Source organism: Apteryx mantelli, chromosome 7, assembly GCF_036417845.1.
Source record: "Apteryx mantelli isolate bAptMan1 chromosome 7, bAptMan1.hap1, whole genome shotgun sequence".
Lineage (NCBI taxonomy): Eukaryota > Metazoa > Chordata > Aves > Apterygiformes > Apterygidae > Apteryx > Apteryx mantelli.
In genome coordinates, this window is record NC_089984.1 from 5898495 (window position 1) to 5917882 (window position 19388).

At 41.1% G+C, this 19388-nt stretch overlaps 2 protein-coding genes across 7 annotated transcripts in view; both read right to left on the reverse strand.

Annotated features, from left to right (window-relative positions):
* The window catches only part of OIT3 (oncoprotein induced transcript 3), a 32992-nt gene extending 28671 nt beyond the window's left edge, over positions 1–4321 (reverse strand). The window contains exons 1-3 of one of the 5 annotated variants that reach the window (XM_067299689.1): positions 4242–4321; positions 2737–2865; positions 1171–2167 (exon numbers count right to left, since the gene is read on the reverse strand). The gene's annotated coding sequence lies outside the window, so the exon portion shown is untranslated. Of the gene's footprint in view, positions 1–1170; positions 2866–4241 lie in introns of all 5 variants that reach the window. The other 4 variants (XM_067299688.1, XM_013959846.2, XM_067299690.1 and 1 more) reach the window with 4 other exon arrangements.
* MCU (mitochondrial calcium uniporter) overlaps positions 2963–19388 on the reverse strand; it is a 97662-nt gene continuing 81236 nt past the window's right edge. The window contains exons 2-8 of one of the 2 annotated variants that reach the window (XM_067299695.1): positions 18451–18520; positions 13382–13552; positions 11998–12102; positions 8763–8923; positions 8064–8267; positions 6151–6267; positions 2963–4879 (exon numbers count right to left, since the gene is read on the reverse strand). In XM_067299695.1, coding sequence (XP_067155796.1) covers positions 4802–4879; positions 6151–6267; positions 8064–8267; positions 8763–8923; positions 11998–12102; positions 13382–13552; positions 18451–18520 — 906 coding nt within the window. In that variant the 3' untranslated portion in view covers positions 2963–4801. The remainder of the gene's footprint in view (positions 4880–6150; positions 6268–8063; positions 8268–8762; positions 8924–11997; positions 12103–13381; positions 13553–18450; positions 18521–19388) is intronic. The other variant, XR_010884689.1, reaches the window with a different exon arrangement.

Genomic DNA, 19388 nt, shown 5'->3' on the forward strand with positions numbered 1-19388 from the left:
AGCTAGGCTAGCTGAAGATGAAGCAGTTACAGTTCCACGTTTATAATTTTGTAGGTGGCAATCAAACCTCTCACCTCTTCCAGAGATGTAGGGAGCTTAACCTCACCCAAGGAAGCTGAAAGTCTTCCAAGAGTTAGCTGGGCTGGAAAGCATTATGCTGTTTATTTATAATGGATGAGTGAATAAAGACCCTTTAGTATTTGCTGAAGCTGGCCTTTTCCCTTCGTCAGAGCCACCTCTCAAGACACACCAATGTTTGATCAAAGTGAGGCGTGTCAAGAACAAGCCCTTGCTGCAGGAGCGTAACCAGTGTAGCTTGTCTAGAAGGGGCAGGCGGAAGAGCTAATCAGCACTTCCTGCCGCTGAAGGCGATGAGAACCCGACACATGCAACAGGATCCCTGTCTGCAACTGATTTGAGGATGTAAGTTCACAATAAGCCTTGACAGGCTGCTGAGATGGATTGCAAGAATGTCAAGGACTTCTAGATAGCTCTTGTTTCTGTAAACAATTTGTCCCAGGACACAGTGTCAATGGGAAGGGCTGTTGAGATCAGGGAGCGAATGTGTGTTTGGGTGAAGTATGAGCATGTTCAACAGGAGAAAAAGTTAAAAACTAAGATCATATTAACATCAAACAGAACATGACTCCCAGTGAAGAGCAGTTGCCTTCTTTCACTTACAGGAGCCCTGTGATGCTGAACTTGGTATTTTGAGTGTGTTTTTCCAAAGGTCCTGCAGAATCCAGTATTTTTTCCATGATCCTCAATTTGCAGATGGAAAAATCAAGGCATAGAGATAGAACAGCCACTATGGCTAAACTAGTCAGTGGCAGAAACAGGAGTAGAATCCACCTCTTACAAGTTCACAGAGCCACAATGCTACACTGTAGCACCAGCTTCTCTAATACTTCAGGTTGAAGGTATACAGTAAGTTTAATTTTCGTTCCCATATTCTAATTCTCCTCCCTTTAATGTCAGTATAGAAATAAAACTGATTATTTAAGGGGAATAATTGGAATCTCTAGGGGTAAATAGAAATATATTTAAGATATGAAAAAGCTTCTTCCTCAGGTGAAAAGAGGCACACAATGTTGCACTGCGAACAGCACTTTAGATTTACAATTCCACACAAAAACACAAAGAGCAGATCAAATAAACTGTTCCACTTACTCAGAAACACATTCCAGAGTAGGCAGCTTCACTTGGCTGATATACTGCAAAGATCTGACAGCCAGCAACAGTTTCAGAGTAACATGCAAACCCTCTTAGAACCAACGTGGAAAAAGTGCAAGCACTTCTACATGGTAATCATCATCACTGCCTGTCAGGTAGGAAAAGTTACAGGGAAAGAGAGAGAAGGTTTCCTCTTTGTTTTTCAAGAGCAAAGAACCATGACACCTCCCCCGGAAAGGCTTGCAAACTAGGACCTTGCAGGCGTGGAAAAAAACAACCTAATACATTTCGCTGGACAATTATAAATTTTACACATATTTATTTGAAAGCTCCCTGACATAAAGAGAGGAAAGAGAGATTAAGCAAATGAAAACTGAAAACGGTAGGAAGAGAAAAGGGGTATCTGAACACTGCAAAACACAATGCTGCTTATCCTTCACAAGGTTGTAAGAACAGTGTTGCAGTAAGATTCAGGCAGTGTTGCCAGCGGGACAGGACCCTGTTACCTGCCTGGCTTATAGACATGAAATATCTACTGTAAACCAGTTTGCCGATGTCGCTATACAACAACGCAAAGGAGAAGAATGAACAGCATTCGAGGAGAGCAAAAGCAGAAGCACCAAGATTTGAGTTCCTGAGGTCTGTGGAGTGCCACCCAGTGCCAGCAGAGACAACACGTGCACTTGGAAGTGCAGGGAGGAGCAAGCTTCCAGGGATACAGACAGACAAGATTCCCCAGGGGAGTCCACATTTCAGGGTACAGTTGTAGACTTACTTTACTTCTTTCACCACATCATCTCTAAAAAAACATTAAGGCATGTGCAGGTACAATTTTATCACAACATTTTCCTGCTTTCAAAATATTTCAGTGGCAGATGCGAAAGTCTTGAGTTCTTCTGGATGCCAATTTGGACTAGTTTTGATGCCACTGTTACAAGCAGTTTGTCTAGGGAGGGCAGCAGCTCACCTATACACGGCAGCAGGCTACAGGCTGCTGGGAGGAAAAGGCGTTTTAATGTTGAGCTAAATTTCAACAGTGATTAAAGGTAGGTCACAACAACTAACAAATTCCAGTCCCTCCCCTCTGTTTCCAAATCCCCAAAGAGATCTGGCCAATACTGATTGAAAACTGGCCAATAATGGATTCCACAATCAAGGCATATCATGACAAAAATCTTCAGCATCTAACATCTCATTCTAGCACCCTACAAACTTAGGGGAAAATATACCCTTGGCTGATTTCCAATCTTGACGAATGAAAGATGTCATCATTACAAACCAGATCATAGCCATTCAAGGGCCCCAAGAGAAAGGGACAAAATCTTAAAACTTCAATTTTCCTCTGAAACAGCACTTGAATGCAACATAGAGCTTTTAACTGAAATATTCTGACACCATTTGGTATGTTTGAGGTTGCTGGATATTACATGCCCAAATATACATTCTTATCCTGCAACCTGCCACATGGCTCCAGATTTTGTTAGCTGCCACAGGGAGCTACTATGCTGGTCAAACAAGGGTAGGCCTTTGGTAGACCAAACAACTCTACATCTACCTCACCACCTTGACTGCTCCTGAGATCCCTGTGTTACGCAGCTAGGTAAGGCAGCAAGATCTCCATCCAAGCTTCTTCAGGAAAGCTATTATCTGCACCATCACGGCCTCAGTGATGTAAGGTCAGGAAGGAATAACCTAAACAAAGAGAAATGAAGGAAACTCAGGAGACAGCTGCCACACATACAATAATCTCTTCTCAGCTGGGGGAAATAATGTTATTCAAGAGCACAGATTCAAAAATTGAATAGTTATTTATTGTTCCAGAAGTACATTGCTCTTTTATACATATTTCATAAATGATACAGGATTTTACACATGTTCAGTATTTTTTTTTTTTTTTTTTTAAAGAAGGACTTTTCTCCATGCTCCCTCCCTCATCCCAAACACACACCAAGGATTCAGCTACAGGATTGTGTTCATTTTTTTCCCTTTAAAACTCATCACACAAACAGGATAAAACATATAAAAAATAATCACACAATGTAATTAAATTGAAAGACAGAGGAAAAGGGGGAGGAGGTAAAACTAGAAACATGCACCCATTCAGTCCAACATGCCACTGAGTGAGAAGAGGCAGCAATCCCAGCTGTGTTTCCACATCTGCAAGGCACCTGGCATCTGGTTAATACTGATTTTTATTTTTTTTTCAAACATGGTTCTCCAAAAAATGGAAGCCTCTTGCCATGACACAGTGAGGAGTAGTAGTGAAATGTCAAAAAAACAGCCAGCTTTTCTGTATATAAAGCTTAGTGCCCTTCTCCCACCTTCATCCTGTCTCCACAGCATTTATCAGCAGGATGCTAAAAAAAGAGGTTGACCCACTTCAAATGAAGAGATGTTTTATCTGCTTAGAAATCAGCAAGTCTTGGCTAGAAGAGAGGGCAACAGGTTGACTTCCCTTCCTCTATTTCTTTTAGCTAAGAACAAGAGATGTTATTAGCCGCTCCTAAGAAATCCTGACCCGTGGGCACAAAGTTCACTTAAAGCTACTTAAGTAGGGGAAAGTGCTAGTGAACTGAAACAGTTCTGTCTTGCACTGTAGGATGCCTAGGCTTTCAAAAAGCCTCTGAACAAGGAAAATATTTTGATCATGTGTGAGACTTTTTATCCTGTTACACAAGCAGTCAAATATCAAGTACAATTATTCCATGTTCCAAAACTGTTCAGTTAAGCAGGAGTCATGATTCTGAGCCAGTTTCATAATCCTTTAAGCCTTCATAATTTCATAGTCCAGGTGGCTATCAGATTTGGGGTGGGAAGAGGGAATCTCCCTCCCTTAAGACTGAATATAAAAACTCTCATGCAATGCTGCCATTGATTTCTAGAAGGAGCTCAAGAGCACTGGGACTCAAAGTTTATATAGTTAAGGAATAATCCAAAATATCAATTATCAAATGTCCAGAACAAAACTGGTTCCTTCTCTCACTTGGCTACAATCAATTCTGTGCTACAAATAAGCAAGGGAGGAAGTCAGTGGAGCACATGGGGTGGGCTGGGGAGGGGAAGCTCACGGTTTTCCAGTAGAAAGCAGTCTTGTAGTAACTTTATAAAAGAGACCAGGTCAGATCAGAAGTGTGCGTGTTAATGGTGATGGAGCGCAAGTTCCGATCACCAGCCATGGCTCCAGGTGGCTTGGATTCTGTGTTCTTTTTTTTCCCTTTTCTTTTTTTGAGAGAGAAAGAGAGAGATCTGAATCAGGTAAAGGAAAATTTAAAAAGCTAAGCAGGCTGCTGGTGTCTTATCAAGAGGCAGACCCTGCAAAGCTGGAAGAAGACACTCCTACCCCAGCATTACATTCTTTTCATGAAACCCCCCAATCCTGTATTTGTACACAATTGTCATTCAGACAGTTTTAAATGTGACTAGTTGCCAAGCCCTTTTCAGAACTAGCATTCCACAATGTCCCATCTTCGGATTTAAGATATTTCCCTCCCTTACAGTCCTTTGTCTTGATTAAAGGTAAAAACCCTCCACCCCCACACCACCTCCCAGCTTCCACCTGCAATGCTTTAATTAAAAAGGCAAGAGCTATGAACAGGTTTTTTGCCGGGGTTCAGAGCTTCTTGGCTGATCAGTCCTTTTCATCAATTTGCTGGATGGGCAGGTGAACCTGCAGTGGATCTCGAAGCCTCTTAAGGTCCAATTCTGCCTAAAAGTAAAAGATACATTATAAAGAACAGGCTCCCAATACACCGTCTCCAATCCCATGCCCCTTTATAGAATGGAAAGCTTTTTTCATATTTCCTTGTTTCTCCTATCCAGGAGGGAAGCGTACAGAGAGTAAAACAAAGTCACAGGCTGAGATTCCGGGAAAAACATTTCCAGCACTTCCTGAAGGATCGGGGCTCTGTACCTCTCACAATTTGTCTACATTCAACCACTAAGGCAAAAAAAAAGTGCTGTAAGTGACCGTAGCAGAGCCAAAAACCTAGAGGCTGAAATCGAGATGTGCAGATCTACCATGTGGAAGAGCTGTGCTTTGTGAATGGAACAAAAGGAAAGAAAAATAGTGGGGAAGACACAATCCCCATAAGCTCACTAGGTCCTCATCTCCCACATTCTTTAGAGGTACACACTCTAGATTAACAGGAATGATTGACACTAGAAGAAAAGCTCAGCGCCTCCCTGCCTTCCCCCAAAACCAAAACCAACCAAAAAAACCCGAAGGGATCAGCAGTCAACATAGCATAGAAAACTGGGGTTCTTGCATCCAGAGCCTAGCCTTGATCTCTCTCTACTCCTCATGCAGCTCCTCCAAGGCAAAGAGAAGACAATTTGCCCTGAATATCCTACACTGTCATTTCTAGAGCCTGGGAATAAGCAGAGAATGATATGGAATAGGGAAAAGAGGATGTGGTAGCTCTGCTCTTTCTGCTCCTGCCTCCCTTCTGCAGTTCATCCGATCCCACAATGCAGACAGACTACCAAAAAAGGTCTTCACTTAGAATATGAAAAATCTGCTCCCATCTCCTCTAACAAGACAGTTTCATTTTTGAACACTATTTTCCAGGTCTGCAATCCAGTGTACTCAAGTGTTATGTCAGGGAGATGTGAACTAAATGGATGCAAGTCTTCATTCCTCACTAAACCCATCTGGTGTGTAGGAGTCAAGAGAAATGAAATCTTGAACTAGGCCCCTGAGGCCCAGGTGCCTGAAGCAACTCAAGATTTGCCAGCAGTTTCTAAGAGACCCGTATGGATAGATATAGGCAACTGTCTGACGTTGATTTATGTATCCAGCAATTCCATTCCTGGGCAGATCAAAGCCAATCCAGTGATTGCACTGAGGCTGTGACAAGAAAATAGGCTGAAAACTTACGACATCCATTCTTGTTTGAGGTGCATCTATTAATAGCAGCTACAAAACCAGCAAGTAAGCAAAGTTCTTTGTCTTTTTAGTTCTGGAAAAACTCTCATTACCTGAGCAATTGCATCCTTGAGTTGATTGTATTTCTCTAGATCAAATCGTGTCTTTTTGGCTCCTTTATGGAAAAATAATAAGTACTGTCTGTCCCTGGCATCTGGATAAGCATACTCCTAGAAATAAAAAAGAAGACAGGAATAAAGCATCCCAACACAGGATATCTTTCACCCAGTATGTATCAGATATGATTTTGGGAGGATGACTGATTTCTGTCAATTAAGACACAAGACTAGACAGTATTGTCTAAGCTCAGCCAGGCCTTTGCTCCTCCCCCGGTGCGTTCTTGCACTTTGATGGTAAGTTACAGTAGCATCTCTCCTATCCTGAACATGTGTGTCTTTCCACACAGAAAGAACAAAAACTAACACATTTCAGGGTTCTGACCCACTGGCAGTTGGTATTTAAACAAAAAAAAGCTACAGTCTGAAACACCAAGCTAACTATTCTTTTACCTCCCAGTATTATTAACTTGCTTCTTTAAAAAATACCAGAACAAGCCTTTGTAATAGGGCAAAACGGCCATCTCCTTTTCTTAGCATCATAAATACATAATGGCTAATTAAAGCAACAACAGTTGCTTATGAGTTCATCTCTCAACCAAGCTATGCAGGCGAGAATAAAAATCCCACACCACAGCTTTTGCCAGGGATACTCTACTACAACAAGTCACAGCTTTTTAGAGCACGAAGGTAACTCAGAGCAGCAGAGCTTGGAGTCAGTGGGGCACAGATGATGCTGTTCAGCTGAACCCCACAAAGCCTCTACAAAGGACAGGTTTGTCTGCTGAAGCAAACTCTCCCTTGCACTAGAACATTATACCATCTCTTTGTCTGGCATGCATCCAGCAATGAGACTGTAAGGTATAGAAAAGCTGCATTCAGAGGCAAGCCATCCCTGAAACACTGAGGATTTAAGTCTGTCAGAAAAGGTACTAGTTGAAATGGACAACTTGATTAAAACATCAATCCTGAGTTCAAACATGGCAGAAGTCCCAAATGGACTTGGCAGAAACTAATGCAACCGCCCTGACAGGGGCACACATGTCCTTAGTCCTCGAAATCAGGCAGCTGACAGGGACCCTTGGGAAACCATGCTGGAACACCCACAGCATCTATTCTGGTCGTCTGAGACCCTCTGAATCCCTTCGCCCTCATCATTTGGGTTGGATTACGAAGGAACGGTAAGACAAGCCATGTACTAGAAAACCCCGCCAAGAATCTGTCACTACCGCGAGGACTCAGAGAAGCACACCTCTATTTTGTCCATAGATTTCTCAACACTGGAGCAGGGCTAGTTTTCAAAGACTTAGCCAGAGAGTCAATAGCTGGGATCATACCAAGGGGCAAGCATTCAAATAGATCTGTTACATCTGGATAAGAGGCCAAATCCACGACACACCTAAAGAGAAGCATTTCCTGCATGTTTTATGAGCCTTTCTTGTCTCTTTAGAACAGCATCTCGTATGTCAGAGATGTGTGCTTCCTTGAAACTCAGAAGGTACCTCTTATGCCCATAGTTTATTTGAAATGATAAGTCACAACACTTAGAGACTATAGGGTAGAGCACAGCTCAATTGTAGTGCAAGCGAATGTTTGTTGGGGGGTGGGGGTAGAAAACATTATCTGTCAGTACATGAACCTGTATAGCTAAACTCAGGCAACCCCAGAGCATATACAAGCATCTATGGATAGGACAACCAAAAAATCTGTAAGGACCACCACCAAGCAACGCCACAAGAATACCCCGCCACCCTGCATAGCAAAAATTAAATCAAGGGGCATCCAGGCTCTGACAGGGTAGGGAAGGGGCTAACTGACACCTAATAGGTACAGTTTTTGTATTTTTCTAGGGAGTGGAGCACAAATCAAGTCTTCTATTGAAGTGTCAACGTCAGCACAACATGTCCTACCTGGCGAGTCATTACGAAATAAGCATACATTGCCATGGCACTACCATAGGTGATGAAATAGGTGACTGGTTCCATAATGTCCCAAGAATACTCCCACCAGGTGAGGCGGGCCAGAATCCCGAACTGAGTGGCCATGTAGGCCAGCCCTCCCCATAAAACCAAGGTTGTCCTCTTCTCTGCTTTCCTGTTGAGCTCCATCCTTACCTGCAGAAAAAAAAGAAACATATGCCTTGTATTCTCAGAAAAATATTATATTGATATAGTCATTAAAAGATAACATAAAAATAATGCTCTGTATCTACACGAAATCCTAAGTTGTTTGAGATACATGATCTGACTCTAGGTTACACAGACATCTCTAGATTTCTTTTCCATCAGTATCGCCCCATCATCTTTATTTTACTCTGAGCATACTCTGGATACTTAGCAAAGGTGCTTATTTCTCTGTGTTTGCAGGGATGTTTTGTTGCATTAGCACCAGTCTTTCTATTTATTACCAAGTTCATTTCCAATTATATAAAGCAAGGAAATAAAATACTTCTGCAGAAACAGACATGGCTTGGTATAGATTCAGTGCCATCTTCAGCTTCACTGATCTTAAGACTATTCGAAGCATGCCAGGGATCTACTTAAAACCTTGAAATAAATTAATCTGGTATTTGGAGGATAAATAAAATACAATGAGACTTCACTTCTCACTTTTTCTAAGGGTGCTAGCTGCTCCTTCAGTTCCTCTAGTCTCCCTATTAGCTCCTTCTCCTTGTTCAGCTGGTGCTCCTCAATGCACAAGGCGGTGTACAACTGCTGAACCAATGTCTTGACATCATTCAGCGTGGTTGCATCTTCATGGCTTAAGAGCTCTAGGAAAAAAAGAGACTGCTTTATATGCATTTATCCACACAACTCCTTATGGACTCTTCAGAAACTGATATTACTCTGTACAGGAAACGTATGAAACTATCTTTCCAACACAAAAGCCTTTGGAAGGGCTCCAGCACTCTAAGACAATGCAATTTCTTCAAAAGACAGACAGGCCTTACTACTAAATATGCCTAAAATTTGATAAAAACAAGAAAAAAAGAAGATACACACTAGTAGTTTGCCACATATCAATGGCTACTTCAGATCCATTTTAACACAAAAGACAACGAAGATAAATGAATAGCTAAACTAGCATGACCCATCACACCAGCTGTCAAGAAACAGCCAGAATTCAAACAGAAAATAGTCCATCAGCAGCTGTAGCTATTGAAGACAGCAGACAAGGATCTTATGTTAGTGGCCCCCAGAACATGCAGTCTTACAAGAATTATTCCACCCACTAATGTTAGAAATTGGTTTCAAACACTCAGCAGGCAATCTCTCACTGAACTGCCTATGGGGCCACGAAATTCTACCTTACTGTATGCAAATAAATACAGTAACAGGGCTATTAATTGAAATAACCTTTATCCCCGTATTTTAAAACAAAGAGCATTCATCAAGGAAATAAGCTTGTAAAGGAGTCGTGACTAGTGACGTTATACTACATGCTCCATACAAAAAAACCAAGTTTCAAATTAAAGCAGAACTGTTAGCCAAAAAAAAGCTATAAGAAAAACCTGAAGTTAAATTTTTGTAATGTCATTGGGCTTGCACCTTAGGTTATCTTCTCTAAACATAATTTTATCAGCATAGAAAGCAGAACTGACATAGAAAAACTGCAGCACTCTACTTTCTGGGGAAGCTAATCTTGGCTTGCAATGCTCAAGCAACAAAGTTCTGATTCATGAAAAGCTATGGGCAGTTTAAGTTCTAACATTAGCAGCCTGAGGGAAAGAAATCATTCAGTTGTCAGTGCCAAAGTACACAGTAAGCAAAGCACATTCCCCCCGCCCAAAGCTAAATATCTTTAATTTGACTGCGAAGAAAAAAATCCACGTGATCTTCCTGAAGTGACTATCAGAGAGTGCTTAGTATTTCAGATTACAGCATTCTAGCATGCACATTTCAAAATATACAGGGTGATTTTGTAAAATGAAAAGCAACAGCTGAAAAGTTTAACTGAACTTATTTCAGTGCCTATTTATAGGCACATTAATTTTAATAGAAGCTAACTATAGAAGTCTCCTACAGCAAATGAATCGGAGGTGGCAATTTCACGTAACCTCACCCTGCCAGCGCACAACGGGTAGATCATGCAAGCAAGCTGTAACCAAAAGCATACCAGCTCGCTGACACGGACTTTGCTCTTTCAAACAGTAGGTGGGTGGGATGTATGAATTACCTTATCTTGGGGCAGCAATTTCTCCAGTGCAGAAATAGGCATAATGTTCACATTTTCATTTAGTTGTGCTGAAAATTACAGACTAAACCAGCTAGGCCTAATTCCCCCACCTGGTCTCAGGGGCTAACAATTAGAAGAGAAACCTTGTTAAAATTCTCCATTTCTTTAGCGTATAAAGTCTCATAAGCCTCTGAAAACACTATATTCATGACACACAGCAGTAAGGTGAGAAGACAGCAACATTTTCATGTTGTTCCACATTGACCCATCTGGCTTAGGTATCCAGTCTTAATGGAGATTCTTCTGTTAAAATACTCTTAAACTGATTGGAAAAAACATCTCTAGTAAAGATCAGTCTAACTTACAGTTAGGGGAGAAATGGCATCTCACACACTGCACTCCCAAATCCAGGTGTCTGTTGCCCACCAAGAACAAGCGGCTTCACAAACCTCCCCAAGTCACCAAAATGTTCTTTTTTACTCAGTACTTTTATACTGTGATCAATAAAATGCTGAAAAGCTTTGTTTTTACAATTCTATTATTTTCCTTGCAAAAAGGTCCTTGGAAGCCAACTACAATTACAAGAAAAACAGCACTTATCAGCAGAACTTCCTAAAAGTCAGTTCCCAAGGTGGTCTCGGACCCAAAAGATATCGTCAGAGTCTTCTGATTTTTTGACAGATCAACTTGCTTTAACATGTTGTCTTATTCGAGCTGCTTAACATAGGAAAAGGGGCTTTGACAGCTCCCTCCCAGCTTCTGCCCTATGAATGATTTTGTCCATAAACTGCTGCTTGAAGAGAGGGGCATAAGAAGAGAAAACCCAAACACATATAAAACATCCAGATAAATAGAGGAAGGTATTCCCACCATCTAAACTCAATTGGACTCATCCTGATGGCCTCAGTCAGGTCACAAACCTTTCCTATTTTGCTTGCCTGACTACAGGGCTAAAACAAATTAAGTAAGTAAGGGCATGCAGAGGCCTGGAACTTCATTCAACCTAACAGCTACCTATAAGAAAGAGTAGGGGAAAGATTAAAATATTAACATTCTGCCTCTATCTGTAAGTCTGCAGTGCCTCAAAATCTTCTTGCAAGTTTTCAGACCTAGAAGTTATACAAGTTGCTGAAGCCAACTATTTAAAATGATTTTGCTATTGATTCAAAATAGGCTGGTTTCCCATCCTATTTGTTTCTTAGTAATGCGACCTTGTAAGAGCACTATCATTAATTTCACTGTTTGTCAGCTAACAAGACTTCAAGGTTTGTTTGCAATAAGGTACCATGCTCAAAGGAAACAAAAATCCCTACTTTCGGGTTACGGGAAGGATTTATTCTTCCAAACCAATCTGATTCTTGTTTTGTACTAAACTCCTTCACAATGAGTTAAAAATGTTAAATTAGTTTCTCTCCACCGTTTCTTCTTTTATTCCTCTTAGGAGGGATACTAGCCCTAGAACAGAATGAATATTTGTTTTCCAGCATTGACTACTCTATGATTATGGATATAACTAAGTTAGACTGTGAAGGCAGGATTAGAAACTGCAAGATTTACTTTTCAATAACATGAAGTGTTATTTTTACTGGTTAGTAAAGCATGCTGCAATTACAGGGAATTGAATACTGAAATGTGTTTTTGAAGTTTACCAGAACCAGGTTGGTTTACCTCTCTTTGGTGGTCTAACAAGGTATGTGACATCATTAATGAGCAGTTTGAAGTCATCCAGCAGAAGAAGATCTATGCCTGTGGAGGAGGCAACACGTGTGCCATCTGCAAGGCAAACACAGGTGAATTCATCAAACAGTGGAAACAAAGCATCTAAATGTGCTGTGCTTGCACTAAGCTGATTGTAACAGTATCCCAAATCTAGTTGTAGGACTGTTTTTCATTGACAATACTCTTTGTAAAGCTGGATATATAGATTAAAAGATTTTACATAGCAACGCTAGTTAAGCAATGTATACAGTTACTTTTCTAAACATGGGATTTTGGGAGTTGTCTTATAAAAATAAGTGTCCTTCATCCTACCATATGATATTTGAATATTTTACTACATTCTGCAGTACAATTCACTTCAGTGACTTTCACCTCTCCATACTAGCATTAAGAGATGACTATTTCCATCTCTTAAATGTGACAGCTTTAGCACCACCTCCCTCCCAGGCCAAGGCCTTCAGTGAAATATCTGTTCTTACGTCACTCTCATAAGTCACCCTAACAATGCTTCAGAGCTTTGGTGGCTAGCAAAGCACAGCATTTGAGTTAGACATACTGAAACAGGACATTTTAAGTGCAATACGATTGAATTTTAAAAGACAAGTAAAAGACTGTTTCCCCTGCACCACTTTTTATACCCAGGTCCTTACAAATTGATTAGAACCTCTATATAGGCAAATTGAATCTTCAGACTAAACAGTAGGAAGCACTCACCAAAAACTTAGTTATTAATCCTAACAAAAGTTAATTGAGAAAGTATACTTGGCAAGATTATGAGGGTCTTCAGGCAAAAACAACTAAAACCCACGACTATTTATATTTTCACGAACATCTTGAATATAGGCTTTTCAATTGTCTGTAACAGTGATTTGCATTCTGAGTATCAACCTTACGTTATCAGTTGCCATCTTCAGAATCTCAAGCATCAATCCCTCCCAAAAACTAGCATAACTTTGCAGTGCTCCTGGGCTGCTATATCCACACAATTAGCATAATAAGTGCTGCAGCGTGGGCTACTACACTCTTGCTCAATATTTCAAAGTCATTTAGACATAAATGGAGAAACAATAAAGATTATGTCTTTTATTGTTAGAGAATCTTCAAGACTGAAGCTAAGCACTAGGAATTGCTTCCTCTTTATTCACTCTACAGTCAAATATTTCCTTAGCAGACCTGAATATGCGCAGACAACTAACCAAATGTTCCCACTCTATTCCACTTTTTCCAGAGCATCTGAGAACTCATTCCATAACAAGCTTTCACTTAAAAAGTTAAAGGCTAGACAAAAATAGCCAGCAAACAAGTAAATCAATTAGTCTGCACACAATGGTACCTGCTGAGTAGATTGCAACTCGATCAATTCCCCGGTCCTCTGCTTGCAGCTGTTGTAAGAATACACCAACCGAGTCTGAGATAGGTTTAAGCGTGAACTGGCAACGTTCACGTCGGGATGGAAGATTCACAGAAATAACAGGTAACCCGTTTTGGTAAACCACCGTCACTTCTAGGAAGAAAATAAAAATATAAGTTATCCTTAAAAACATAACAGACTTTCCTGTAACAGTTCTATGTTTGTCCTACGAAGACAAGACAAATAGGGTTGTGAACTGAACGTGAAGCAGAAATTTAAAAATGTCGGCTCATCTTGCATCAAGAGATGTGTCCCCCAAACCCAAAAACTAAAGGACATTAGAGGTTTTCAATTTTATTAACTTAGCAGTATCTATTAAGCTTCTAATGTTTTTGTGGAAAAGTAACATAAATACATGTACTCTTAGCACAATCATCTTTATGGTAAATGTAACAGTATCTAAGAGGAGCACAGTATATTTCCATTAGTTTTTGAGAACCAAAGTATTTTGGACTGTGGAACACAAAATGCTACACAGTTTAGAGATTTACAGCCCAAAACACAAAGGCAGACCACACACTGGGAGACCTCAGGGGAGGACCTACTTCAAACACTTTTATTCTTGTTTAATTCTTCCTCTTTGTACAGAGGCAACAAATGTGCAATGGAGCAGTCAGGAGTACGGGGCTGCAAGAACAGCACTCACTGAGTTTAAGCTTTAAGGTCATTTCATCTAAAATTCATGGGATCAATACACTTTGTACTTAAGACGACAAACATTGCTTTTTAGGTGTAGATTAAAAAAAAAAAAAAAAACTTTCTACTTCTTGAGGGCTCTCAGAAGCTTTTTCAAATATGTTCTTAAGGGTGCACCAGTACATGCTGGGGGCTGACCAGCTGGAGAGCAGCTTGGCAAAAAAAGAGCAGGGGTCCCTGTGGACATCAACTTGGACATGAGCCAGCCATCTACTCTTTCAAAACACTCTTGCAGCCCTCCTGGGCTGCATTAGGAAGAGCACTGCCAGCAGGGCAAGGGAGATGATCCTTCCCCTCAGCATGGGTGAGGCCACATCTGGAGTGCTGGGCCCAGTGCTGGGCTCCCCAGGCCAAGAGAGATGGACAAACTCAAGTAAGTCCAGTGGAAGGCCATGAAGATGAGTAAGGGTTGGAGCATCTGACATATTAGGAGAACCTGAGAGAGCTAGAACTGTTGAGCCTGAAGAAGAGAAGGTGTGTTTGAGGGGGGAGGGGGAAGAAATCTTATTAATGCATGCAAACACCTGATTTTGGGGGTGTGGGCAGGATGGAGCATGTGTAAAGAAAATTGAGCCAGACTCTTCTCAGTGGTGATCAATGACAGGACAAGAGGCAATGGGCACAAAAATACAAAAAATTCCATTTAAACATATGAATTTTTTTTGGGGGGGGGAGGGGTGGAGGAGGGTGGTCAACCACTTGGAACAGGTTGCCCAGAGAGGGTGTAGTCTCTCCATCACTGAAGATATTCAAAAGCCAACTGGACAATCAATGTCCCGAGGAATGTGCTCCAGTTGACCCTGCTTTGAGCAGGGGTTTGGACTAGATGATCTCCAGATGCCCCTTTCCAACATCAGCTATTCTGTAGTTCTGTGATTCCAGTGCACCTTGCTAAAATTTATTGCAGTGACTTACATGAACTGTAAGCTAGTTATTATTTTACTACCAGCACACTCCACATGCTTTGGGATATTCATAGATGGGAAAAAAAAGAAGCGAGAACAAAATTGAAGCTTTTATTCTGTGCCCTTTACTGAGTCACGAACAGTCAAAATTTCCTAAATGCTGAAGCTGCTAAGATACAGTAGCACACACCTAGAAGAATGATCCACTTTGGGTTGTTGTGTATTTTCCTTATGTAAAAACATAAGATCGTTTTTGTTGCACAGAGCATTTGCCACATCTCACGAGATTATGCAGTCACCCACCCACGCTGCAGCTGGCTTAGTATTCCCACCCGTTGTAGCTTTGGCCTATTAAATGTACTGCACCGTCTACTTCAACTGATTTAACTGACATATTGACATTCCAAGTCAATTTGAGCAGTTAACATCAAAACTAGTTGGTCTAAAGAGGTCCGTGCTGGAAGCAGAGGCAAATATAGTAATTTTAACCACCAAAGGAAACTACTTCTCAGCATGCCAGTGTTAGGCAAGTTCTGCCACCACCGGCCTTTATGCCTCCTTTCAGAGATTTGCAGCCAAATGATCACTGTTTACACTACAGGGTACTCTGCACATTAGGATAAGTCTTGGAGCAACATCCCTTTTTACAAAAAAGGGGTTCATGGATGTTGAGAAAGGATACGCGGTACTACTTATTTTTAAAAGGCAAGAACACAGCTGTCTTAAGCTTTCAGTTTACCATCGTGTGTCTTCATGTATTGACTCAAGCACAAAGGCAAGAGAGTACTTTTTCTCTGAAGGATTGCTCTCCAGGGCTGACAGGGGTCCTCATGCCATCGTTCAAGACTAGGTGGAAGTGACCACACATGACATCTGAAATGACTAAAGCCTCTCAAGAGGCCCCAGTATTTGGAAACCTATAAACACCTATTCTCAAGAATCAGACACCTGACAGGATTTCAATAGCTTAAGTGTTTCAAAGCTTAAAATTCAGACTACAGTCAGGTATTTACTGAAAAAAATTATGCAAGCTGCCAGTTTATTTGGACAGTTAAACAGAAATTCAAGCTCCATATCAGCAGCTGTTTTGACACCAGCTATCAGATTTTGCCTTCTTTCACTCAAGTATTTGTGCAAAAGACTGGTAAGAAATAGATTAGCATTAACTACATTTGTGAATTTTCTACTTGAGATAGCAGACTCAAAAGGAATGATTAACATGTTTAGCAATTTAAAATAGCCACTTAAGTACTAAATTCACTGGTTCTGGGAGTAGCATATACAACATTAACTTAGGTACTCATTACAAAACCATAAGACTACTGTAGAGAACTCGGTTCACATGAAAAACAATTTTATTTAAAATGCTACTTTGATTATACAGCTAATAAAGCCAGTTTCTTTATTGTACAGCATAATAGGTAAAAAACAGTGTTTGCACCAACGCTTTTCTGTTCATCCCCTTTGTTGCAACACAACCACTGCAGCTCCATTACTGCCAGCATTGAAGGAAGCACATACAGCGCCAGTCTTTGCCACATTTTAACCTTGTACAGACCCGATGCAGGTGATAAAAATGATAGGTAGGTCTGTACCAAGAGTCTTCAGCATCAATAACGAGACGAAACCTTTTTCAAGGATCTCCAGCTTAGGTGAAGTGTTAAAGACCAAATTATTTCCTTAGGAGGACAGGATCGGCAAGTCCGGAATTACAGCTGTTATGCCCTCACAAAAAGCTTATAAAAGTCATTCTCTCTAACCTAACTCACTGGTGGGAGAGTTCATAATTCCACTCTGATCCTCTCTTCGCCTCCCACACAAGTGATGCCTGGTCAAATTTTTACTGCATTGGAGAGGGAATAGCTCAGAGTCAAGTTAAAAAAGTAAAAAGGCAGCAAGACACAACTCCAGTAAGAGTTACACAAAACACTGATTTACGGCCGTCTGCCTTGCTTTCCTCTGCTCCAACAGCCCTGTGGATTGCTTACTTCCAGACAAATACAAGTAACCAAGGGGACAAAGCATTTTGGCATCCCACTAATTAGAGAGCTAACATTTTGGCTTATCATCACCAATGAAATTTCAAACCAGTATTTAAATACATGGGAAAAGTCAAGGAAAGTAATCATATACAAGGGTATTTCACTCACATTTACAGTTGCCTGCAACTTGGCCAGATGTGCCACTAAATAAGGCAACAGAGGATTTTAAAGCTTTACACACTGTGTTAAGCATGAGGTTGCTCCAAGGTAGGAATTCCATCCGTGCGCCATGTTTCGACTCAGCTATACGTGAACTAGTAACGCATGGTTGGTAATTTTCAAGATTTTTTTGTTCTTGCATAAGAACTTAAACAGTACATTAGGCCAAAATAATGTACAGTAAAAAAAAAAAAAAGAGGGTGGCCAAAGAAATCAAAGATTGAACTTCTACTGCTGGTAAAGGCAAAGTTATTAGAAGTAGTAACAAGAGAAATATTCGAGCACAATATCAGAAGAGGTAAATCAGACATCATTAGGTCAGACAAGTATCTGAGCTTACATTATCCTCTCAGTCTTATATTAGTCTACATTTCCACCTATTTAAGCCTTCTAGTTTTTATTTCAGCTCCTTCCCAAGCTCCCCACAGCAGTCACCTTCTCACTGTGTTTGCACACGATCATTATCCTGACAGGGGAAGCACTTGTGGCTGAGCCCGTTGCTTTATTAGCTTTCAGGCATTACTAACAAGCCTTGACAGGGAGAGGATCCGCTAACTGCTTGTGTCAGCCCATGCAAGCATGCTATTCCTTGCGCGCAGCACGCAGACACCAAGTAGGCAGTGGTCTCAGAGCTGTGTTTCCTCTTTGTGTTTTGGCAAAGTGAGATTTTTACAAAGTTCCACCCACCTTGGCAGTGCATTCTTTTGCTTTATGCTATGACAACATTAGCAAAAAAGCTCAATGTCTGAGCTGTCCTAGAAATTAAATAAAGGAACAAAACGCGCTTGGCTTCACAGCTTATTCACTGCAGCAAGCACAGTGCTTTCAAACACTTAAGCAACAGGTATCAATGGCATTTTCATTACATAAAATAAGTTCATGAGGCACATGGTATCCCAAAAGGTACACAGACCACATGGGTACATCAGCAAAAAGTCTAGCAGAAATTTTGGACAGTTGGGCATAACTATATCTCTCTTCATAAAGCCTGTCCAGCTTTGTAAAGATGGTTATTGGAAGAGTAGACTGCTCAACTCTTCCTGACTTGCTTTGGTCTCTGTCACTTCCCTAGTTCAAAGCTAGATTACCTCCTATCCAAAAAATCCTCAACCAGAAAAGGTTTCAGGGAACATGATTTAAGTTAGTGAAGTCAAAAGTGAGCCCAAACTTCACATATGCCAATACTCACCGTCAGAGGGCACTACCGTACTGCAATAGACCACTCTTGGGCTCTGCCAAGGAGAAAGCCTCTGATGCACCTAAAAATTCAAACGCAGCAAAAAGACAAACGTTCAGTCGCACTTGTCTGTCGGAATCGCACCCCGCTGCCACCTCCCGTCCCCGCTCCCGCCGCCATCCATTCCAACGCCTGCGCTAGCCATTTCCTCCCTCCGCCCCAGGGTAACCGCAGACCAGGAACGCCCGTCAAGAACAGCATCTTCTCAGGCCATCTGTCACCCAGCAGGGTTGGCCCCCTCAGCCAAGTTCACCTCTACGCATCTCACTGTCAACTTGCATAGTTTAAGAAGAACGCACAACAGAACAGCTGTGGGGGGTTTTTTTGTAAAATATTTTTAAAGCCAGATGCCACCTGAATGTAATCATTTTTAAAAATTCAACTTGAAGTTTTATGCAGACTCATTGAAGGGAGAAATCATGCAAAGCAGCAGTTTTTAAAGGTGATAAAAAAATGAACATAATAATGGGTGAGGGCTGGGAAATTCTGGAGTAAGGGGGTCATTCTCTTTGATTTTCTCTGCTGCCTTAGGGAATTTTCTCATCCTTACAACAGAGAGAGGGAGGGAGGCCAAACTGTGAGATACTAGTAGTAAGTACGACTGTTTATGAAAAAGAACGCATTGTCCAAAATAAACTGACACCAAGCTGTAAAAAAGGGACTATATTTGTTCATGACAATCTAGAATCAGACTAATTATTTATACCCAGAAAGTCCGCCTTCTACAACAAGTGTTTTATATTGGTTACAAACCAGAAAACCCCAACAATTAAACTACAGTCCTGGCACAGAAGAGCCCCATTTCAGACAGAACAAGGCCCAAGAGCAGTTCTCACATCCTGACCTAGCACTCAGATTTCTCAACAGTTACAGTCCAATTCTATTTTATT